The 26278-nt window shown below is 31.6% G+C and overlaps 1 protein-coding gene across 1 annotated transcript in view; it reads left to right on the forward strand.

Annotated features, from left to right (window-relative positions):
- Positions 1-26278, forward strand: part of tyn (trynity) — a 43042-nt gene that overhangs the window by 12706 nt on the left and 4058 nt on the right. Inside the window, exons 3-9 of the mRNA XM_013311856.1 lie at positions 7265-7347; positions 7767-7899; positions 14452-14542; positions 15067-15234; positions 15768-15896; positions 16626-16754; positions 17566-17791. Coding sequence (XP_013167310.1) covers positions 7281-7347; positions 7767-7899; positions 14452-14542; positions 15067-15234; positions 15768-15896; positions 16626-16754; positions 17566-17791 — 943 coding nt within the window. The 5' untranslated portion in view covers positions 7265-7280. The remainder of the gene's footprint in view (positions 1-7264; positions 7348-7766; positions 7900-14451; positions 14543-15066; positions 15235-15767; positions 15897-16625; positions 16755-17565; positions 17792-26278) is intronic.

Consider the following 26278-nt stretch of genomic DNA (forward strand, 5'->3'; position numbering starts at 1 on the left):
CTGCTAGTGATAATAAAAATACTTAAATGAGTTATTTTAAAATACATATATTATTAATGCATAAAAATGTAACTCTATTGGTTGATTTGAAAATCCTTTCAGGGTAATGCCGTGTGAAAAATAAATCTTTTCACTTGAATAGACCTGTTTTGTTAACAAGGTCTGGCTTGTTGTTCGGTTAATAGGATTGCATTGTGTATATATAAAGGTCTATTGAGACGTTACACTTTTGTACGCGGGAGTGACAGAGAGTGTTCTGTCTGGTTTATGTATCAACGCCTTGGGTTAAAGATAATTTCTGCCGTTTACAATCGATTCCAATCATGTTTTGAAATGAAATGAACAAGTAAATAGTACAAAATATGCAAATCGACATACTCCAAGAACCGTTGTAAATACAACAAATGGTTGAAAATTGTTTTACTACACAACCGTAACTGATTTGTTCAAGTTCAGAGCTATTTTCTTTTACAGTAATAAGTCTAACACATTGATATCAAACATCTTAACAATTCAATTCACAATCATAACTAAATAATAAAACAATTATTTTATATGCCTGATATATTGAATTACTTCTATTTAAGAATAAGAAAGTTCTGGAAAGACTATGTTATCAATGTAGTAAAAGCTAGATAAAAATAGTGGAAAAAAACATTTTAATAAATGCGTAATAAAGTCAAGGACAACTGGTGTTAGACAAACAAAAAAAAAATATTGCAAAAAGTTGAAAGCTAAAAATTTATCAAGAAAGCAGAATACTTGATGTAGATCTTGGTTTTTGTGATATTAATATAGTTGAATCAAAGCGGAATAAATAGAGAAGCAATAAACTCGTTGTAGTTGACCACCGTATCCCTCAGGGTACGCGTGACTGACTTCCTTCACGTATAATAAGTTAATACAGATGACGGTCATTACCGCATGTTTCCCTGTTCAGTGTACTCGTGTAACTACAGTAGTTGACCAAAGAAAATTGTACGTAGCATCGACTATAGCATTTCACATTTCGTTATGGTTCAGTACATTACCACTGGTATTTCCTGGAAACAGCTTGTGTTAATCTGATAAAGGGGTGAATCTTCACGGTAGATATAAAAATGAAAGTACGACAATATTTTCAAGAAATAGAAGTAGATTATTGTTTTTATAACAAATGTAGTTATTGCAAATGTTATAAAATGTTGGGTGGGCTCTTCTATTACGTTTCTAATGTTTGAAAAGAATAATATTAAATTGGAACACAATGTTATAAGCGATATGAAAATGCATTTATTTTCAATTAAAATTATTTCGGAAACGGTTCCAGTTATTAAATCTGTATATTTTTCTTGAATATAGGTTACTTTTAATAATTTATTTTAATATTTACGATAAGAAGAGTTACTTTGTTTTTACATTTAAAACATTATCAAGTTATATCAGGGGATAGGTTTGAATAAACATAAAGAGAGTTCAGCCAGCGTCTGTTAACAGCAACATGTACTTATTTATTGCAAAGCCTTTAAAGATTTAAGAGACTTGCGTGGATATGCGAACAAGACACAAATAGAGGACGCTAAAAAACGATAGTTAAAACAAAGGGAATGCAAGCGTTCCTCGTACGTTTGGATGAAACATACGGCTTCTAAGAAATATTATTGGATACATTTCTAGTAAGGTTAAGAAAAAATATGGTATCGTCAAAATATATTTTACTTGACGACAGGTTTATCCTTATTCTGTATAGGTCTTTGTCTTGAAAATAATTAAAAATTTTATTCGATACAAATTACACTCAACTTATTACTTAATACACTTTAGCTATTATTTATGTAATTTTTTTTTATTGGTCAAACATATAGCAAGAAAAGTTATTGTTAAAACTAATAATGCAATAGGACATGAGGTAAATAGCAGCAGAGTCTTGCAGTTCAAATGTAGGTACCGTGTAATGTCTTTGCAACAGCGGCACGACACTGTCTCTACATTCCATTGTAAGACGCCATTTTCTTCGGCAAACATGCAAACAGGGGATGCAAAAATCGAATACATTTTAAAATTGTAGTCACGACTCACAAATGCAATGAAAAAGTTAAGATTCATCTTTGTAGAGTTCATATATGGAGATTTTTTCTATTTATTCAGAATATTACTATCAATCCTACAAATGTTATAAATGCGAATGTTTAGGTGAATGGATGGATGTTTGTTTAAAGGTTTCTCCAGAACGGCTATACGGATCTCTATGAAATTTGGGATACATATAGAACAAAGTCTGGAAGATAACATAGGCTACTAATTTTGTTTTTTTTTTAATTCCGCGCGGACGTAGTCGCGGGCGACCACTAGTATATTGCATACTTTTTATGTTAAATGTTATTGTACATATATTAATAAATGATATTGAAATGTGAATTTGTTTGTTAATAAAACTAACTAATATTTAAATTCGAATATTTGTACGGATAGATATTGTTGCATGTGTTTCTGATAGGAAACATAGGAAACTTAACCAATTTCACTGGCAAAAGCTAATTCATTAATAAATTACCCACACTGCGTGATCATGATAATAATTTTGTCGTTGTAACTTCACTGAGGAATAACATTTTATTTTTAGAGAGCTGATAATACTGTTACATATTTAATGTTCTCCATAAAAATAAAAGTAAAAAACATTCGTGTTATCTTATAATAAAATACTGTATAATCTTAATTCCAATTTTTATAAAATTATCATCAATTTAAGATCGCAAATCGTTGTAGAAAGTTCGTATTTCACACGTATTCACAGATGGCCCAGTTGGTGTCGATAATTGGGTCAGGCGAGCATTGAGCACCGAACAACCTGTCAGCTCACATGTATTGTCTTGAGGAGTCGGTGGTTACCGTTACTGTTCGGTCAAGTTCGGCTTATACTACTTGTGTCATTCGGATTTACGAGCGGCGCCTCGGATAATCTCATAGACGTTGAAATTACAATGGAATATAAATTATTCGCTTTTGATTGTAAAATTGTGATATGAACTGTAAATTTTAAAATTTTAAAGTTTAATTTTATATTATTTTTTTTGGATATCTATAATTTTAGGACATCAAACAATTTCTTTTCTAGGAAATAGATGGCGTTAAAAAATATCGTATCATATTTTGTTGAAAATGCCATAATATTTCCAACATATTTCTTTAATTTGACTTTTATAATATTAATGCGTTTTTTTATATGATGACTAACATTAAAGTCGTTGACCTAAAAATTGTTATTTATAAAGTGTTTTGACTTCTAATTTACATTCTAACTCTAATAAAATGCAAACAAGTCCACCATTAAAGTGAATTGTTGCAGTAAAATATAAAATTTTATTTTATTGTTCATTTTCTTTATAAATCGTTCAGATAACTTTTGTATTAATATAAAAAAGTAAAAGGTTTTTCAAAGTACCGTGTACTAACAATTATGCCGAATTTTTACTGTAAAAAATTCTGTATTGTTAATTTCTTGACCTATGCATGAAGGAGCATAAATGAAGAATAATAACTAGGTTCTTGTCTCGTTGTTCCTTGTTAAGTGAAATAAGTCAGTCATGCTGATTAATTGAGGTTATAATTTGTCTAATAAATGGACATTCATTCGTGATCTTTTAATTTTTTTAATCGAGTGTTAATAAAAAAGAAACCTTAAGCTCCATAAGCCGTTTGAAGATGAATACTTTTACCTTTTATTGTGTTAACCATTTAATTCATGACCGAACTATTTATTATCTCTTTCGTTCTTTTAGAAATAACTGAGATAGCAAATGTTTGTATAAATATAATAGAGCAGTGTAAAACAACTGTTAAAATGATTTAAGTTAAGTTACATTTACATAATCTGTGTGAATAAGGTTATTCCCATTTGTACAAACGTCCATTAGAAATGCAATCACTAAGATGCATCGCCGGAAATTTGCGTGAAACCTGTTTTGACTTCCGGTGTTAAGTTTTAATGTGAAAGAAAATATACTACTGAGACTTAAGTTAAGGTTAAGTAACAGTTATATTTGCTTAGTAGTTCAAATTTTTGTGTAATACAATTGTTAATATTTTTCGAGTGTAATCATTAGTACTGAAAGTCAGTGTAAAAAGTGCTGTTTATTTTCGTATTATCTGAAATTAATATTACATACTTTTAAGCTCGTCGAATGACGAGTCTCTATTACGGCTTTTTTAATTAGTTTCATATAGACTAACAATTTAAATTTTTGCAAGTGTGAAAAAGAATAAATACGAGAATTATCAGTAAAATAATATTTATATAACTTATTTGAGACCGGATATCTCAATGTTGCCAGTAAAGTTGGCTTGTGAACAACTATTTCTTACGTGTGAAAATACTTTGTGAATTCCCTTGAATCTATTCTCTATCTACTTCAATTACCATGTATAATTACTAGTATTAAAACGTTATTACGATTTTTTGCCTGAATAAAAGATGTTATTCATGAATAAATAATTTCAAATTGCAACCGAATCAACTGTCTTTATGAAAACCACTATATTTGGGACGAGATTAGATTGTAAATAAAACTGTGGGACAAAAGCGTATGGTTGGGAAAATAGAATCGTTACCCATTGTAATTTCAGATTTTAAATCTTGAGATATGTACTTTAAATTCTAGATTTATGAATAAACACTACCAAATATCACGAACGTATTTCTACGTAAAAGTGTTATCAGCGTATTATGACAGAAATATTTTTAACAAAGTACAAAGTAAAGATTTTATGTATAAACTTCATTGAAGTTGATTGCTCTCGCTTTATGCTTCGGAACAAAATTAAGTATGTATTATTTTCTAAGAGAGAAAAAAAAACCGGCACGTTGAAGAAAACTTGTTTCTATGCAATTCGCCATCAATAAGAAAATCAAAGTTGCTCAGATAATGACGTCTTCGATCAGCCTTACATATGCCAATTATTGAATAGTTACTCGCAATCATCATGACGCCGGCGCCTCGTTAGGTCGACGGCGGCACGCTTTGATCTCCTGCTGCGAGGTTATAATCTATTAAATGTATCCATTGGTTATACAAAGGAAATTCAAAAAAAATTATCGGGAATCATTTTTAATATTAGCTCACTAACTTTTGTATTTTCCTATTGACCTATATTATTTCGTATCAATGAAAATTGTTTTTTTCTTAATATCAAATGTGCCTGATGCAGTTTTTTACCGTCTAAAATCACTAAAATAGCTAAGTGAATAGTTTGCAGATCCGTTGCCTGTTTGGCCTGCCTGGAAGGTCAGTGGAGAGGGAGTACAGAAAAATAATATTTCCGTTTTCTTATACAACCCTTCCTACATTGATCAGAGCATGAGCAGATTAAATATAAAGGAATACATAAAACGCGAAAGATTCCTATAAAGTCGGTTACACCGTTAAATTGGGCAATTTACGAGGTCATGGTGTTGTGACCATACGGTGGCTGCAGCGGTGCGCTCCGGTGCCTCTTATTTAACTGTTACTATTATTATGCGATATAAAAATACGTCACCTTAGAATAATTACACATAGTTGCGGCCTTCCCGCTTCGGTAACACCAAAGTATGTTTCCGTAAGCGTAGTTGTTGTCATTTCATTTCTACGTACACTACGTCGGTCGTTAATCTTTTTTTATATGTTATATATATATTTTTTAAACGGACATAGGATTTTACTTCATGGTTCACACAAAAAGGACTTTATTGTAATACGTCTCCTCATACTTGATTTTTACCCTTAACACATTATACAGATATATTACAAGGTGGCAAACGAGAAAATGACTTTGGTCCTTTTGGAGCTTTTTTAAAAATTGATTTTACTAAAAAGATAACATAAGAAGATATTTGGACTAAGTGTAAGTGACCGGGCAAGGTTTTTAACTAAAGTTATATTAATGAACAGGAAGACATTTAGCAAATCAACCGATTTATAAAAAAAAAATGGGTCACGTCACGTACTGAAGCACAGACACCAAAAATTTACCTTTTTAGGTCATTTCAAATTGATCGTAAGGTTCCGCTGCGAAGGCATCTGGGCTGAGGTGCCCATTGTGTCGAGACTTATAGGCGAAGTAACAGTTCTCCTAATTTCTTTTGTTGTTGTATCAACAAACGAAATTACCGTTAATTCGTGTAAACTTTATACGAATTTTAGCAACGGTCAGACATAGATATGTCTGCGCGTGCGCATTTTATTATCATTTCATGGGTATTTTTGTATGTTACCATGTCATGTGTTCCGAACGATCGTTACCATAAACCGTAAAAGTGTTTGCGGTTCGTTAGAGAAAAAACTTTGCTTCAATGACGCCTTCTTCCGCGAAATTTTAAGACTCATGCCTCATAATAGTTTATGCGTTTATATACGACCGTTGAAACGGTGCCTTTATATGGGTTATCCGAGCATATCGCCACTTGTTTCTTATTTCTAAAGCTTTTATGAATCTTAATAATTTTAAGTGTAACAACAGATATAATATTGATCATAAACTTATATTTGTATCGATACGAAACCGGAATTTGGAAACTTTTCAATGAAATGGTGTCTTTCGAGAAAGTACCCCAAATTTAAATAGCGGTACGCCTTAAAGTGCAATTAGTTTTATTTTTAAAATTACGCAAATAAAAACGCAGCTTTCTGTTCTTTGATAGCATCGAATTAAGTTTATAAGAAAAAACTTTATTACATTTAGTTCTCGAGGACTGAATTGGTATATTTAATGGACCTGTTAAACCGAGCAGTACTCAACAAAGCGATCGAAAGCTGTCCGTCCGATTCATTAAACATGCTAAAGAATGAATTTAGCCGTTCTCTGCGTAAAGTGTGGTACAACAATCGTTTTACTTTCACGTTTTAAAAAGTTCATTCATCAAGTTGATCAAAAGGCCAGTGAAAGCAATATCGCAATTCAGATACTAAATGAAAACGCTGTTCGTCGGCTTTCCTGTTGACTTTCGTGGATGCATGCGTTGCTCTTGACCTGAATACCATTCACATGATTTGCGAATATTCAAGGTTAAAAGAAAGACTTTATTAAGAATAGTGAATTTCATCTTTACATCATTGGATTCGTACTGCAACTTAACTATCGATTACTAAAACATTTAATTAAATACGAAATTGGAACAAATGTTTTTTTTATCTCTTTTACCGTCTTTTGTTTTTTTATTTCGATGTTTTGTAGATACACCCCGACACCATTAAGTCCATTTAAAAATAAATTGGTAATAGAAACTAACTATGATTTTTTGTTTCAGTTGAATCTTCGTCAATATGGTTGCCAAGGCGCTGGGCGTAGCGCCTTTAGCGCTTTTACTTCTGCAAGCGACATCTGTAGTCAGTAAGTATTAATGTAATTATAATAAATTACAAACTCAGAGGTTCAGAAACTACTATCTTATCTTTTTATTAGTTTTGTTTGTCTTTATTTTTTTAAGTAGCATCGAATATAGGAATATAAATAAAAATAAAAGTAATGATTTTTAATATTAACCAAGAAAACAACAAGACAAGATTAAATTATATAATTATTTTTAGTAATATTAAAGCCATAGAAACTAGCTGTTGTCCACACGTACGCATTTCTTATCAGGGAAATGACCAAGGAATCCAAAGTCCTATGTCATAATGCCTATACAGGATGCCAGGTCTATTGGTCATAGGCCTATTACTTTAACAGATTTACGATTGACTTACAAATATAATGCAGTTTCCTTTAATGTACATATAGGTAGATAACCAAAATAACTTTTCTTTCAGGTCGAATCGCGTTTGAAAAACTGACAGATGTTGACTTTGTGGGCACTTCGTATTACACAGTACGCAACCTTTCATTGTACGAGTGTCAGGGCTGGTGTAGAGAGGAGAATGATTGTCAAGCAGCAGCCTTTAGGTATTTAATAACATCTTTTCCTACCACATAATTTATAGTATAATGATTAACTATATAATGTTATGTTTATTGAAACTTAACTCATTCTACTTAAGATTTAATTGGCTTCAAAAACTTCTTTTTTATTCAGCTCAATAGATTGATTTAAAACAATAACGGACTTTGTTATAATCAGCAATCATTTGCAAAATAGAATGTCTAATCGAAAGCATGACTCGTCATCATCAATGACTGATCGTGAAAATAATAAAGATGAACGTATCGAAGTAATCTCAAATCACGATGCTCATGACCTAAATGTCACAGATAAGAAAATCAGATTGACTTGAATCACTAATTTCTTTGACGTGAACTTTGTAACTTTTTTTTTATTTAAGATTTTATTTTAAGATTTAATAAATAAAAGATTTATTTGGACACTTGTTTATATATAATACGTTGGAGCCTTGGCTCCTGAACTAGGTTGCCCTGTTGTCACAACAGCTTGGTATATTCTCGAAAGTTTGGCGATAGTTGGAACTAATATTGTTTTGGAATATGTGTTAGTTTGCCACACGTGCGGTTCAAACGTTTCAATGTCACGGTGTTGGTTAATAACAATACACCAAAGAACCGCTCGCCACAATCCGTGTAAAAGCGGAAACCAATCTCGATGCGCTCCAAATTGGATAACAGTAAAAGTGATCGCATACGTTTTCAATAGATTATTGCCGGCAAACTACTTGTAAGCCGACTCATGGATATTGTGACGATTGGCGGTTTTCTTTGAACACTTAGTTTAATGTTTCAATCAACGATTTCTATTAATAACTAAATAGTTCTGTTTGATTTTGTAGACCTCAATAGCTTTAGAAATCAAAGTTGTCAAAGCCCATAAGTAATGAACGCAACATTTGTCTGATTTTGTGGGTCAAGTAACTTATAAGATACAAGGAATAAACTATATAATTAAAAAAAGATTGTAAATGTAAAAGGCATTTAACTTATGTCATAAGTCATAAGACATTTCTTTAACGAGATTTTACGCATTCATTTTTTCTCACTTCACAATATTAAATATATGTCGTTGACAGGTTCTAGTCATAGTTATTTATGTTACAAATTAAACGAAATTGTTCTGATACTTCATTTGATATATGCCATGAGTATTGCATGAGTGTGCGAGAACGCATTGCAGCTTGTCATGAATTAAACATAAGTATGCGATAAAATTGGATTAAGACATAACAATCTATTTTTGTTCTGTATCCTTTTAACATTGCAATTCTGGTTTTAAAACAACTGACGCTCTTTATGATCGAAGATGAAATCGTAATGGATAAATGAATAGTTTTATTATCTTGTTACAAAAGTATTATTTCTTTGAAATCGAATGAACTTTATTATAAGACTAGATGTCGCCCGCGATTGCGTCTTTGCATAATTAAAGTATACTTAATTAGCAGTACATTTATGCCAAATTTCACTGAGATCCATTGAGCCGTGAAAATGTTATTCATCATCAGCTCACTATACGTCCCCACCGAGGGGCTCGGAGCCTACCCTAAGTTAAGGGTGATTAGGCCATAGTCAACCACGCTGGCCTAGTGCAGGTTGGTTGACTTCACACGTATCTTTGAATTTCTTTTCAGATATGTGCAGGTTGCATCACGATGTTTTCCTTCACCGTAAGAACGTCGGATAAATGTACATATGTAAAATCGGAAATCGAAAAACACATTCGAACGATTCGAACCCAGGACCTGCAGATTACAAGTCAAGTGCTTGACCCCTGAGCCACCGACGCTCTCATTATGGAAATATTCTGAATATATTTGTTCTGGAAATACCTTCTAACAAACATACATCCATCTAAACATTCGCATTTATAATATTATTATAATAAGACGTAAGATTTGTTACTCGTCTTTCAATAAATTTACTATCAAACTTTTTTATATTTTCCTGATTCTACTAAAACTTGTAGGGTCAATAATTGCAAGTATTAATTAAATGGAATCCATCGAAACTAAGGCAAATAACAGAACTTTGAAAATTTTTTATCATCATGTCTGTATCGATTTAAAATCAGTTCGATATTGTCTTTGTAATAGACAGATATTCAATAAACGGAAGGCAACTATCCCGTATTTCTAATTTAGCATTGTATTCGGCATATCGCAAATCAATCTGTTCAAAGAAAGAGTGAGCTGACAGAGGAATTGATCGGACACGATTGAAATTATTGGGTTCAAGTCTATTGGGTACAGTTTTTTTAGATACTTTTTAATACAGACTATTAAATTAAAAACAATTTCTTTTATCTATAAAAAGAAGCGGCAATTTAAGCAATTTAATCTACAAAAAAATCAGAAATACACAACTTTTTGATTACAAATATATAACTTACTTTTAATCGAATTTATGTAACGTAAATTAGGTTTTAGGGTCCTACCAAGAATATTTGCTACACTCACCATCGTAACGTCATCGACAAAATTTGTATGAGATTTGTTGGTGTATTTATTGTCGTTAACGTTACGAAAACGTTTTCACTAACATTTGCGCTAGGCCCTCTGTTTTCTTAAACGATATAATACAGTTGCACTTTATTAACTTGTCAAGCTATAAATAAACTTAAACTCGCTGTTTAGACGTAAACCTTTGAGTTTTGCCGATGCACAAACAATAGAGAGCAGATGTTAAATTCCTTAAAAGACTTCTATGAATAAAGAGCAAACAAATTACTAAGGTCACTAAACAATAGTAATTAATACTAAAATAGGACGTATAATTTTTTTAATTTATAATACATTGCCATGGCTTTGAACCTGTCATTCAACTATCATTATTCTCTTGAGGACCCTCAGTTTATAGGTAACTAAAGTTTGCAAATATATGTGAAAACTATTAAACCTCTTTTACTACCAACCGCTTTTAATCGATCAATGCGTTTTAATCATGAATGGATCATTGATTATAGATCTAATATATTCATAGTTAATAATACTGCTGAACAATCAATAACGAGCTATTATTTCATTCGTCGATCGCATGCAAAGTTAAACGAGATAGAATCTGTCGGTAAAGCGCGGTCTTTAGTTTTGATTAGTGATCGATAGCTCAGTGAAATGTTTAGCGGAACTCAAAGCGCAGGCAATTGTTTTTACTGTTAACGCACAGCCTGTTGCATGTACGTGTTTCTTTTTAAATTATATCCTATTTTAATGGTAGTCGCACTAAGATTGTTTTTTCTAGTAAATTACTTATTCGTCTTTTAATATGATGCAACGTTGTTTAAGTTTCTTAGAAAACCATAGATATCTTAAAGTCGTGAAAGTAACACAATATAGGGTGCTGATATAAATATAAATGGATATGTCTATCTATTTAGAGCGTTCCTTTTACAATTTAGATTCATAAATTTGAAATTATTTTTAATTTTAACAATCAGCCAGTTAGACAACATTTAAAAACAAAAAAAAACTTATATCATGTAAATATTATAGTATCTTAAAAAGTACAAATCGTGATCATACAACTTCGTTTCCAAGAAATGATTAATTGTTGTGAGTAAATATTTTAAAACGAGCACATTTTCGAGTTTACTAGTACATTTATCTTCAGTTAATTTTCGAGTGGCTCAGTACAGTAGGCGCTTTCTTTTAATATTGCTAACAACAACACGGTTCGAAAGATTTATTATGCCAGTTACGAAACTTGTAAAATCGATGTCATTAGTTAGAGCCCTTTGAGCATTAATCATAAATTCTTTGTGTGTATATTTCTAGCTGTTCGACATTGACCCAAATTTAAAGCAGATGTCGCTGTCTACTTAATGTATCCCGCAAGTTTGATTTATTTAAATTAAAACACTAAACTATACATTTTGCTATGCATTTTATAGCTGTCGCCTGCGAGTCCATCCGCGCGGGATAAAAAAATAAATAGTAGCCGATTCTCAGACCTACTAATTGTATATAAAATTTCATAAAAATCGGTCAAGTCGTTTCAGAAGAGTATAGTAACTAACATTGTGATATGAGAATTTTGTATATAAGATTATGTCAAGAAATAGTGTAGTAATTTTAGCTATCGTTTAATTCCTATAACGCATACTTTCATTGAATCAAACAAATCAAGTATTACTTTAGGTACAAGTAAAATAAATAAATTATTGGTTTACTTACTATTGATAGTCTCCTAGCTTTTATTATTTTTGACTTGGCATTTATAACATAAACATTACATAAGCCGTTCAGCGTAATTAAAGCTCATAGTAACGGTTGTTTTATGCGAACTATCGCCGTTCTCAATAGGCGATAGCAAATGACGCATTTATAGCTGCGTTGCTGAGCCAAGCCGTAAACGTCTCGAAGTTATTACAAGAGGACATACGAGTAATTAACTCCGTCGCCTTTAAGATAATTATCACCCAGTAATCGTAAACTCACCACTATTCCGGAATTTTAATAGCAATAGATAGTTATTCACATGCATTGAAAAGGTTAAGACAATCCAAAGAATTTCTTTGTTTAATGATATTGTGCTTTTTACGTGAGAAAGAAGGATTAAATTATAGTCATAGAGAAAGAGTTCTAAGCATTTATGTAGAACCGAGGACAATATTAGATAAATAGACACCAATAGTCTAACGGTTAACAGTAAGGATTTCCGATCACGTAGTCAAGAGTTCGAATTTCGCCATTCGACTATTGTTATAACCCATGTCTTATCACAAGCCTAAAGCATACTTTGAATGGTAGAAGAAATATTAGTAAATTAACAAAAATCTGCTAGTATTTTAATTAAAAAAATAAAATAAAAAAGAGACAGATAACTGAATAAAGAGGAGCGACCCCTGGACACATTATAATACGAACAATAGTATTAAAATTGATGTGAGGTCGATATAATTAACTTTAAAGCAAACTATTGACGGTAGAAAGTATTCTAGTAAATATGTATGTATTTTCTTCGTTATTCAAGATTACGTTAACATAACAGGATGAGTAAAGTATTAGCTAAAGTAATTACGTGTACATTCAAATAACAGTAATAATTACTTCCTTAAAACATCTAATTACGGAAGTTTTTATAGAGCAATGCTAATAAAAAGAAATTAGAGGTTAATTTAAGAAAAATAAAATAAAACTATACAGCCAGGATGTCATAGACATGCTTTGCTAATGGCAACTATTGTAACTAGTAGAATTGCTTATAAAAGTAATAATAGAATATAATATAAGAAATTATTCATTTTATGTAGATTATTAACGAAAATATCTCGCTGAATAATAAGTTTACTATAATAACTAACTTCATCAATAGTAGGTCTAATATACATAGAAGATTGCATGTTACTAAGTAACTGGATATATTATGTTACTGTAGTTCCACTATACGAGTAGATAAAGGCCCCCTTATCAGCAGTAAATACATCAATGTGCATAGAGACTATTTCTTTACAATATTAATAAAAATTCTTGACAAGGCTTACAGTGACATTTGACCTTGCTTATAATTTATGAGTGAAATTAGAATTAAATTCTAAGAAATTGTGGATATTTTATGAAATAATTAATGATCTTAGCTTACTTGAGCTATCCGAAGAAAGTGAAATATATTTTTTTATTGTTCTATAAATAGTTTTTAAATAATCTCTTACTGTAAAAGTTTTTTTTTGGGTTCTGCATTTTAACCGTATTTAATAGCTATATATATTAAGCGATAAATAATATCTCGATAAGTCTTAATTCAGAATATTTTGAAATTGTTGGTAATTAAATAACGGTGAAATTTTAAAATGACAAAGGAAATTACAATTGATTTTCAAGTTTTCACGGTAAGCAATTTTCGTAGCCTATTAATGTAAATAAAATATGCCAAAATCTGTCCAAGCATATTAAAGCAACGAACGTGGTAATACACGAGGCCCACGCGATGACATCAAAAACTTCTACACATTTTCTAAAAGCCCAAATAAAGATGATCATAAATATTTATAAGCCTAGTTTATGTTGTTGGATTAGAATAAAATAGGAAATATCTGGCGTTAGGAACGGTAAACGGGCTCCGTTATGCGGCTGCAACTTGTAAAGTGTAACGCGCAGTGTCTGTGCTGTGTCATTACAAAATAAATGCAGACGCCACAGCGCGACATTGACATCGGCTTATCATCACGTTCTTAGTATTTAAATGTACTACTGTTTATAGATTTGAATTTATTATACTCAAAACTGAAATTCGCGACGCACACTGTACAATCTAGTAAACGTTTAAAAGCCTTCGATACTGTTGTTCATTAAACATTTCTTTAGTGTTACTTACTGTCCTGATTTTTTTATTGAACATATTGTCACCCTTGTCATTCTGTTTGACAAAAAAGACCACATCATGTATTAATACAAATATAGTTGTCGATAGCCACAGTAAGAGTTTTATAATTCTGAGAGATTATTTAGTATGCATTTTGATATACAATAGTAGAGTCAAGACAATAGTATGCTTGCTAGGTCGTAGTCAATCTATTCTTTTATATCTTAAAGTTAATTAATAATATTTTTGTTGCAGTTTCGTACTCAACCCACTTACGCCAGTGCAAGAAACACTTTGTTTGCTCCAAAATGACACACAAGCGAACAATCCTATGGCCACTCCACAGGTAAGTTCATTGTGATTATTATCACACTATTGTTTAAAATTTTAGAGCTCATGTACCCAATTCTCACGTTGATTATTTCAATTATTTAGATATGTTAGATTTAGAATTTTGTAGAGTTAAACTACTGTTAACATAACATTCACATAGTTAAAAGTAACGTTAAATCACACTAATCTTCTTTAAAAGTTATTAATTTATAATCTGACGTTTATAGATAGTCGGCTACTGAGCATTTCTACCGCCAATTAGTCCGATGTCAAGATCGGATTAGCAATGTAGATTATATCGGTCGCAAGCCTAAGGGGAAATCGACCCGATAGAGACTAGCTTGCTATAACAGTTTGAAAAAGGATAGCCTAATCGCTATGACATCTAATAAGCACTTGCGATAAATACAGCGTACCTCTGCGTCTCACGACCAATGCATTAACTCACAAATAAAACTAAACTAAGACGATAATGACAAAGTTCCATAAATAAACTTGGATGTTATTTGCTTATTCATTTTGATTTTATTGTTGTAGCGTGCAGTGAATACGTATTACATGGTGAAGCTGCAAGTTAGGACGGAGAGTGTGTGCCTACGCCCGTGGGCGTTCGAGCGAGTGCCCGGCAAGGCGCTGCGAGGTCTGGACAATACTATTATCTACACCTCTACGAAGGAGGCCTGCCTCGCCGCCTGTCTCAACGAGGTAATCACTCCACTTTGAGGAAATTGCTTGACTTTCGTGTCTGAGCCAAGAATTAGATAGCAATTGCGATTTACGTCTTTCTACCATCGAAGCTCGTCCAGTGCATTTAATTCTCTAGCTATCTATTCAATTATATTTTATGGTTCTGTCCCACTTCAAGTAGCTTTCGAGATATACAGACGATAATAGCTTGTTTACGTAAAGCGTTGGTAGAGCTTTAGTTGAATTCTTTGCTTAATTGGCTATAAATGTTTAAAAATCTTTAGAAAGTTGGTGATTGTTATATATAAGAAATTAAAACATTCATGTCAGTATCTTATTTACATCTCGTTTTGTTAATTGTTCTTTAAAACATCTTAGCATATGCCTGAATAACCTCATGTTCCTTTGATAGAGTCTGTCTTTCATTTCTTTATTTTCATGTTGGGAACATAATGATGTAACGGAAAATTTTGATAAAAAATCTTGCAGATAATTTATATCTGGAAGACAACATTTCTAGAAATTTCTATTAACATATGGGCATTGTTTAGAAACGTTTCCCGTGCCGGTCCGCGGAGTATGAATACGGCAGCATGCGCTGCGCTCTCAGTGACTCCGACAGACGGACTGCCCAGCACTTTGTGCAGCTCGTCGATACCCCTGGCACAGACTACTTCGAAGTAAGTATTTATTATAACATTTTATGTAGTATCACAAGTTTTTTAAAGGAATTTAGTTAATCTGACTATTTATTGTTAATGTTTTTGCTAAGATTGAAATGACGAAAACGATCTTGCAGAAATATATGTATACAAATTCAAGTTTAGAAATAAATTGAAATATGCACTAATAATAAACGTTACATAAAACCAAATTATTATTACTGGAAATAATAAATGGTCAAAAAAAGAAATAAGGTGAATGAATAAATTCTAGTAGGGTCAAAAAATTCCTTGTCATAAACGACATGGACACAGAATGATTGTAAAAAATTGACCAGTACGATTTGAATCACTTATTATTGTCGCTTAAGTCCTAGTCCAATGAGAAAAACGTTAACGTTATAGTTCCATTTTTCGCTTCATTTAATCTTTGTCTAATTTTTTTGTAGTTTAATAGCTTTTATCAATTGAGATCAATCCGTTGAAAAAATTGTTGGTACGTTATTCGAGGTGCGGTTGTACTTTCGTTACTTGTTTTTGTTTTGTTCATTCTGACAACAAGACCGTTATTCTCAAATATTTTGTACAAAAATACGTAACATACAATAAAACGCGCATTTCGTGAGTCGTACTTGAGTGAGCATTACTTGATGACGCAGGATCACCTGATACGAATTGGATAAATTTATTGCAACTTTCTGTTCGTTCCAATAGTTTTATCCACTAACCTATTACTTCTCTGTTCAGAACTTGTGCCTTAAGGGGTCGCAGGCGTGTAAAGGGTCGAGGGTATTCACCGTCCCTCGCGTGGGAGTCGCCGAGGACAAAGTGGCACAGTACGCCGGCCTGCATTATTACACCGACAAGGAATTACAGGTATGTATCTAAGAAATTTAAACGTTTTATCCAGGGTTGCCAATATGATATGAAATTAGTGAAAATGTGTGTATATTTTTATCTGTAACTTGGCATCACTATTAAAAATACAGGACAAATACTAATTTTACATTATTAAATTAAAATACGAGTTGGTTTAATTAAAATGATTTGCTTTAATACGCTGTTGGTTATTTTCTTTAAAAAATAAATAAATATGGTTAGACGACTAGACATAATAAGGGTTTTTAATCCATAAAACAACTGATTAAGAGATACTATTATTGTTAAATAAGATTACATTCGATAATTGGAATAAAATTTCTTCTAAAATTTTTACCAAAAAAGTTTTTAGAAAAGATGATTTAGAATTGTCTTTATCTCAACCCTATATTGCAGTATAGAGATGGACATGCAATTAATAAAGATATGATGCACTTTTTTTCAAATATCACAGTGGACTGACTGGATGTTGCATTACATTTGTAACGTAGACGGAAAGGGATTCGTTTTTCTTTTATATCGAAGAAATAATTGCATCGTCATAAGATACATTTTGCATAATAACGTGTGATTGTAATGTAACCTACTTTGGTCTGGTAGAAATATTTAATGATATGCTTCTTTTCATTATTTGTATTGAAAAAATCTTATAATTACTATAAGTCCATAAAAATGCTAATTTTAAAAATGATTCTTTTTTTTTAAAGACTACAGGTGGCCAGTTATAGATCTAATTTGCAAAGTTGCTCTTATAACCATAGCATTAAATTATTACCTACAGGAATAATAAAATCAATATTTTACACAGGTGACGTCAGAGGCAGCTTGCCGGTTAGCTTGCGAGATTGAATCAGAGTTCCTCTGCCGTTCCTTCTTGTACCTTGGTGCACCTCATTCGTCTGCCTACAACTGCAGACTGTACCATCTTGATCATCACACGTTACCTGATGGACCATCTGCTTACCTGAACGGTGAGAGACCGCTGATAGATGACGGTGAACCTACGGGGAAATACTTCGAGAATTACTGCGAAAGTGAGTACTATTAATCAATTATTTATGTCATAAATAATTTTATAATTAAAAGAAAATTCACAAAAATAACGATAGAATGGAAAATGGTATAATCTGCTGGAACATTTCATTTGTATGTAGGAAGTTTGTCAGGAAGTAAAATGTAAGTGTAAAAAGCTATACAAACCTTAGTAATTTACCTAAGGGCGTGTCTGAAACAAAAACTTTTTCTATGTCTCTATAAACGACCCATCAACTCGATTTGAAAGTATATTCAGTTTGTTTGACGAGGTTTTATGAGTGCATATTCCATGCAGTGCTCGGAATTTATTGCAGCTGTTCGAAATTTAAAATGGACAGCTCTATTACCAGTGACGTGACTATAATTACACTCTATTTGTTCATTCTTTGTTTGCACACTCGGTTACTTAATGCACTCTAAAAACTGGAATCCTTTGATCGATGGTACATCATTATTGTGCCCTTAGATGACAAGTTGAATGAAGCGTAATTTTTATTTGCAGAAGGAAATTATTAACAAGTATTCTATGCCGTACTAGAATTAAAAATTAATTAGACAATCATTTCCATTAATAATTGTTGAATTGGACGGACATTTATAATCGTTCGACTTCTAATATACAGAGGTTAATCTCCCAAGGTCTGAAGTTTTCGCGGGAACATTTTAGAAATGTACATAAAACGTTTCTTTTTGTTTCTTTTTTATATTATATAGGTGTGCTTATATAAAAAGGTTTGTTGAATTTTTTTAATGTACAAACGGACGAGGTCGCGGCGAATTATATATAAAAATATAAAATCACAAGATTGTTTTTTAACTGAGTTGCAAGGACGTTTTATATTTAAAAACGTTATGGTTGCGACAGGATAAAATGAAAATGGACATCGTGATGACACTTATGTTCTAAAAATAACCTTACGTGAGTTTTAATGACTTTAGTTCGATACAAAAAACATTGTACGCTCTTTTAGATTATAAACTTATACTTCAAAGAGCGAATGATGTGAATAATGGAGAAATAATATAGAGTTTAATTTAAACTTGATTATTGCTTCATATGATTGTAGCGCCACAGACTAAAAACGTGCGAGTTGTGTTATGACTGAAATAAAACATTGATAAAAAGTTGATTATTCTCAAATGTTTTTATTATATCCAACTTTCAACTGTTTTTAATGCTGTAATTTTGGTTAAAATTTATATTTTACGTAAGATAGTAAAGTTTTTTATGCATTGATAATTTAACATTTATGACTAAATTAATAAAATACGATTTAAAGCTTAAAATATTTCTTGTGTACGTTTTACAGCTTTAAAATAATTTGTTACAATCCAACCCCGTTATGTGGTAGGCACACTTTTAATACTTTTGTTTTAGTATTGTAAAAAAGTTTTTACGCTCTACTTTTAAAAGCTAAGTAAAAGTAACTGCTTTGTCTTTTCAGGATTTTTTATTTTTATGTTAAAACCAAAATCTTTATTGCTTTAGAAATAAAAAGAAATATTAATCAGAAGTTCTTAATGTAAGCTTTTTTATTATTAAATTGGGCACGAACTTAGTGTTTAATATTTTTAACACGCGAAATCCGGATGGTTCTTTGTACGAGCTTATACGTGAATGAAATGTGTATTAGTGTTCATTCTAAGAACATACAGTAAACCTAGACGTCACTGTATATGGTGTAGCATACGGAAGCTAATAAGACAGTAATAAGCAGACTAGTTAGCTAAGACCTAAACCAAAAATAATAAAAGATACCGATACTTGAAAATAGCTCAAAAAAAACACTTATTATTGCACATGTAATGTTAATTACAAGAATTAAAACTTAAATCATACAAAATACTCGTCAGGTCGATTCAACCAAAAGCCCAAACTTTATTGAGTTTGGGCTTGGGTCGTCTCGTTAGAAGAGAGTTTGATATCTAACATATCCATAACATTCTAATTTTCGAATAGTTGTATATATTTTTCAAAAACATAATCAAAAGTTTATGTTATTCCCATTCTTTTGTTTGAAATATTCGAAATAAATCGAAGTAAAAGAAATAGTTAAATAATTAAATATAATAATAATTGTTTCTCTTTAGCTTACTTCAAATAGAAATGTTAAGAATGGAGTAGTAATTTTATTGTTATTAGATAGCATCGTTGTGTTGCATCAATATTATGCAAGCATACGCTATGCAGCGATGTTTTTGTCGCAAAAGCTATCAAGTCAACAGTTTACAGTTACTTAGAGATACTGTCTCGATGTTAAAGCACTCCGGTGGCGAGAAATGCAACGACTAGTTTAATTTCCTCTACGCAAGTGGTACAGTTAAATAGTCTTTATTAAATCACTATTTTACATTTAATTAATTTTATATGTAAACATTTATTATAGGCGGACGTAATATGCTTTAGGTTATTATTTCCGATCAATGGAATTTAAAAGATGATGTCAATGAATCGATTTTTGTAGGAAATAAAAGGTGGAGATTTGTATATATTTTCTATAATATCTAGCAGTTTGCATTTAATAAAAGTTTTCACAGAAGATGCGTACAGTCTCTAATATTTTAATTGCATAAGGTTCAAAATAGTAAATAAATAATAAATAGTTTTATATAGGTTGATGAAAAAGTAGCATATTTCTTACTTTAATCAGCTGTTTAAGTTTATATTAGCAATCAATAATAACGTATTAAAGGTGTTGCCATTAAAGGCATCTTAATTAGGTACAAAGATTATTTATAACATACATACAAGACATGAATATATGAATACAGATAAGCGTTTACATTCCCTATGTATTAGTTACTTAATTAACATCGTCGGTGGTCACGTGTAACGGGAATCTATATCTTAAGTTGTGGAAATGAGATAGTAATGAACATATTGGTTTTCAACAAAAGAAAATCTATTGCTTTCTAACGGTCAAAAATATCTATATAAAAACTATTTTGGTGTAATGGATTGATTTTGCGGCAATTTCTTAGGACGTACAGCTCACTAAACGTCCCCATCGAGAGACTCGGAATCTACCCTACGTTAGGGGTGATTAGAAACAATATTTTAACAAAATATAGTTTATGGACAATTAAACATTTTATGCACATATTAGCTTAGCAACGTGTTAAAAAAATGACTGTAAATTTGTGATAATGGATGTAATGACAAAACATGCTTCGGATGAAATAGATGTTAAATTAAAATTCAAAAAGATTGCCAGCTCTGCACTGGTTAAATAGATGTTAACCAAGCTCCTGTTCTACTCAAATTGCTTGTTTTACACGCTTAACTACTCACAACTTTTGTATTGTGATTCATAAAATTGGTAACTGATATACATCTGAATAATTATGGTTATTGCACCGCAATTTTCAATGGAAGCTAATTGTGCTACGGTGTTGCTAGAATTAAAATAAATTCTCATCTCTTCTTCGTGGGAACTTGACTTTATAATAAAAGTTTCAGCTTGATTATCAGATTTGAAATTGTGTTTTTTTTAAACGGTAACTACGTCTTACTGATGCGTTTGCAGATATTTACGTGTAGTATTGAGCTATGTACGAATACCGCCATTTTGTTTTTAAATTCTTCCAGTTCTGTACATCAAAAGAAGCGACGAGTACAGTCAACGCTTATCTGGCATAGTTTATAGATATATGTTTTTTTTTTAACTTTTTGCATAGTTATAAGTAGAATGAATATATCTTCACAAAGTACATATTTTATTAACCTACTATGAACTTACAAAAAAAACTATATTAAATAAATAGTTTTAAGGAGTTTATGGCTTACTAAACATTTAAGTAGTTTTAATTCCGAGCAAACGGAGTCGCGGGCAACAGCTAGTATGATATGAAAATGAGTCACGCTAGTGGTAATTCAATATTTAAAAGAGTATTTTTAGTAGGTACAGTTAATTAGTAGGATCAGTACTAGTGTGTTTATAAATGCATAAGTCATGTTCAAGTAATATCCATCTATAAATGTAGAAATAATTGTTAGCTATAGGTCTGTAAGTAAATAGTCTGTATGCAATAGAACTATTAAAACAATGTTATGCGATATTAAAATAAGAAATAGCTAAAGTTTAATAGCGAAGAACGGCCGTATGAAAAATAATGGCACAGCTCTCCCATAGCTTGCATACCGGCTACTCTATTACGTGAATGTAGAGTCATCGCATTAAGATTAACATCGCCGGCGGTGGCGGCACGGTTCACAATACTACAGCACCTCGAATATAATGTACGAGTATTTTCCCGCTTTCGAACCGTTGTATGTCCATATTTCCTATTAAAAACTGAATTGAAAATATGGCTAACTAATTTAATAAAAATCTAATAAAAACTAGATGAAGTCAAAATTTAATTTGCGATAAAAAGGAACGAGCATCGGCACGCGAACATAATTTGGTTATGTTTACAATGTATTAAAATGCTGAGTCACGACAATGGTTGCATTATAATGCAAAAAGTCATAAAGACGGATGGCCAGAGAAGCCGGCGTCAGCCGTGCGTGCTGCGTGCTTTCTAACGGTTATTTTACACAAATTGAAATGAATAGTTGTTTTTTTTTTTCTATCTTTTGTTATTTTGGCCGTGACTTTAGCTACCTCCTGCTCCAGGCCCAATTCATCTGTAATTGAATCGATATAAATATAGAACAAGATTGATTAACATGATTGGATATCTTTCTTTCGATTTAGAATTTAACAACAAAAATTGATTAAATCCTCGTAGCGAAATTATACGTTCCACACAACTTTCTGTCGAATTCAATTATTGTTTATGATTCCTAAATAATACGCTGTTTTTCTTCTTAATCTAGATTGAAAAGAATAACAATAATTTGAATCGAAAAGATCAAAACTTAATTTCCTTCCCCTAATTTATAATAAAATTTACGAATTAAACAAATAATTCGGTTTACTGTTCATGGCATACGTTGCTATTTTACAATAGTTTAGATTTTACATTTTTAACTCACACATTTGTAACCGTATTCGATATCCCCGTAAAATATTTTCCATCTAGATTTTACCCTCGTTCTTTAAAACATATGCAATTAATCCAATGTAAAATCAGATCAGATGTGATATGAAGAGTATTTAATTAAAATTGTTACAAGCAATGAATGTATAGTGCTTACATCAAGTTACGGTTTGTTAAGCAACTATTAATAGCTATTAATAGCTGGATGCGTTTTTAATGCACAATGTACGAGAAGTGACCTTGCTCTTGACTCAATGCCGGTCACCGGCCGCGCTCCAAGCTTAAAAAATACCGCATCGAGCAACGCAACATTTTATTCATTTTGTAACACATGTAACAATGTTGTTCTTTATATAAAACTAAATTAATTTACTATTATGACTTTTTAATGGGGAAAATGGTTTGGTTTTTATAATAAGCGCGTTGGAGAGTCAATAAACATTTCCTTTTTATTGCAACCTTAGTGTCTCTATCTATAAAATTAATAAAATACCTGTAGCCTGTAGTCTGTATTTGATATAAAAAAACATGTTTCATACACATGATGCATTGTGTTGTTTTGTCTGCGTCAAACACCCGCCTTTAGTCCGGATAATCTCTGGTCTAACGAAGTCGTGGGCGACTGATAGTATTGAATTAAATAACAGTTTAAAGTACATAATACATACATAGTTTGTTATTTCATATTATGTACGATAAAAACGCTGATGAGATAATTTAAATTCTCGTCCTTGACTCCTATAATCTCTACCTTTATAACGGATTTTAAGTACATGATATGTGACAGTGTAACATAACAAAAAGTATCAAGAAAAGTGGATGATAGATTGCTCCTTGATGTGACATTGAATAAAAACGATTACGAGGTTTAATGTGGTGGGTGCACACTGGATAATCTAAACGGTGACCCGACTGGTTTGCCAACAAAACTACCGTGATACAAAATAGCACCGTTATCGTCTACTGCGGTCATTTGCTATACAACGCTACTTATATAGACCTTTTTTTTTACTTATTTTCGTTGAAATACCTCATTCCGTACCCCGCTGTGATGCTTAAATTGAATTGACGTTTTTGTTAGCGATACTTAACTAATTATGTACACTAAATACGTAATAGACGTCCGAACTGTTTTATTGAATTTATTAACTGTAGTCGAAATGATAAGACATGTCGTAATTCAAACGTTGGATTAAACATTATTGATAATAGTTTTGTTAAACTTTCTTTGTGTATTTAATGAAGGTAAAAAGTGAAAATCTGTGAAATTTTAATATTATACCTTAAACCTATTAAAATAGGTGAGTAAAGCAGTGTTAAAATTATAATAATATTCATTATTATCAATCGAAACGTCAACTACAATTGGTCTTTGGTCAATTGAATCTTTATGTGTCAGTCTCGATTATGTTAAAATAGATAAAAGCTTATAAAATCATGTACTCGTTAATTACTACAATTTTCTTCTATTAATAAATCAGAATTGGAATTTTAATCGGCAATAATATCTGTGCACCTGCCTATCGCATCTACATGTTCTCATCTTTATTTACCGTGAGAATTCTGTTGTCTACTGAAGCGTAGTCGTGCAAAAACTATCGCTTTACACGCTTAAAAACTATGCATGACTGTTATCAATACTTCGTTAAGTCAAGATTAATTATTGCTTTTGAATTTAAATATATTCGCAATACGCCTCTGTTTCGCTCAATGCCCTACAGAGTACTTGATTAGTACTAAGGAATAGTGTGAATTTTCTTCGGGAATTTTATATTAAAGTAGTCGTAGAGGTGTAACAAATAAATTACTAACTTTAGGATACATTGATAGAGGCGCTTTCGATAGGAGCAAACAATTTTGAAGTGGTTAAGTAATTTACATTTTAAATAATAGCACAAAGTCTGAGATGTCTCGTCAGGTTCAACATTTAAATAGCAACAATATGAAATGTTACTTTTAGAGACATTAGCAAAAATTGTTATTTAATAAATGTAAGCAGGACGTCTTAATGGTAATCTTGTATCTACGTTGCCGAAGTAATCAAGATTTATCTAGAGAGATATATTTAGCAGAGCCGGTCGTACTAGAAGGAATATATAATTTACCTTTTACTTGATGCATCGATTTGAATCAAATAACTGACATTCAAAGCTATAATATAATAATATACTTTTCAAATGATCTAAATCTAAGCAAATACAGTTTTAGGATTGTTATCAAGTTTTTTTGTATTTAAAATTATGAATTGAAAACTACTTTTTATCGCATACCAGAATTACACGTAGCCCATGTTTGAAGTTAAATAATGATAACATGTTGAATGAATATTTGCCATTTTACCTGTGGGCGAGACAAAACTTTGTCCGAATCAAGCGGTCAATCACCTAAATGGTCACATCGTATCGGCTGCCGAGCTTGCGTGTATTGGCCCAACATAAGTAGGTTTATTTTTAAATTCGCAATAACATATTTACATGTTTTCTCATTGTTTTTAGAGTTCCGTACCTCATAGGAAAAAAACGGAGCCCTTTGTTGTCCGTCCGTCTGCCTGTCAAGATCATTTTTTAAATGTATACTGCTATGAGCTGCTAATAAAATAAACTAATACATGAATAGAAAATAATAAAGTCTTATCAAGGAAAGTTCTCTAAGATCTATAATCAGGATATACAGGTTGTAATCACTCACTATAGGTTCTGGGCATAAATTCATTACAGATTCATAAAATTCTCTAATAACGTTTAAAATATAGAGTCCGAGGCTCACAGAACTGCTTATATCAAAGCTTGAATTAAACATCGCGTTGATTTCTCAGGTTATCAAACGATTGAGCGTTTAGGATTCCAGTTAACTAGACAGATAGTAGATTACTCAATTAACATACTGGCATAGAATATAATCAACTAGGAAACGTTGCTAAATATAAGCTATTTCTATCCATTGCAATGGAGGGTAGGATGCCGCAAGTAAATATACGTGGTAAATTCTAGACACAGTTACAAAGCGGTCATGAGAAAAACGGTTTCGAATGAGAAAGTCCACGGTCGTTGAGAATTTAAAATAGGAAATGTATTAAAATGTAACCTACCTTTGTTTGTAGCACAATGAAAATGTACCATCTTGCTTCCAATGATGTCCATTATATGTTCCTCATCAAATTAATATATATATATATATATATATATATATATATATATATATATATATATATCTTAGAACTCTTATATCGTATATATCTAACTATGCTTGTTGCATGTGACATAATGACCTGTATCAGAGTCACATTATATATTAAAACGATTGGTCACAATAATTGCGTCGACATTTCAGTAAATCACACCATAATAATACGTTACGTTTGAATTGACAGTCTCAACATCGTACATTCGTTGTGGATATTAGTTTGGAATCGCCTAGTGCATTCGGATTGCGTGTGAAAATCTAGAATTGCCCGAAGCGGCGAGCTTTTGCTCGTTCGTAGTGTAATTGCGGTGTCGGTG

The sequence above is a fragment of the Papilio xuthus genome, unplaced genomic scaffold (assembly GCF_000836235.2).
Source record: "Papilio xuthus unplaced genomic scaffold, Pxut_1.1 DF827680.1, whole genome shotgun sequence".
NCBI lineage: Eukaryota > Metazoa > Arthropoda > Insecta > Lepidoptera > Papilionidae > Papilio > Papilio xuthus.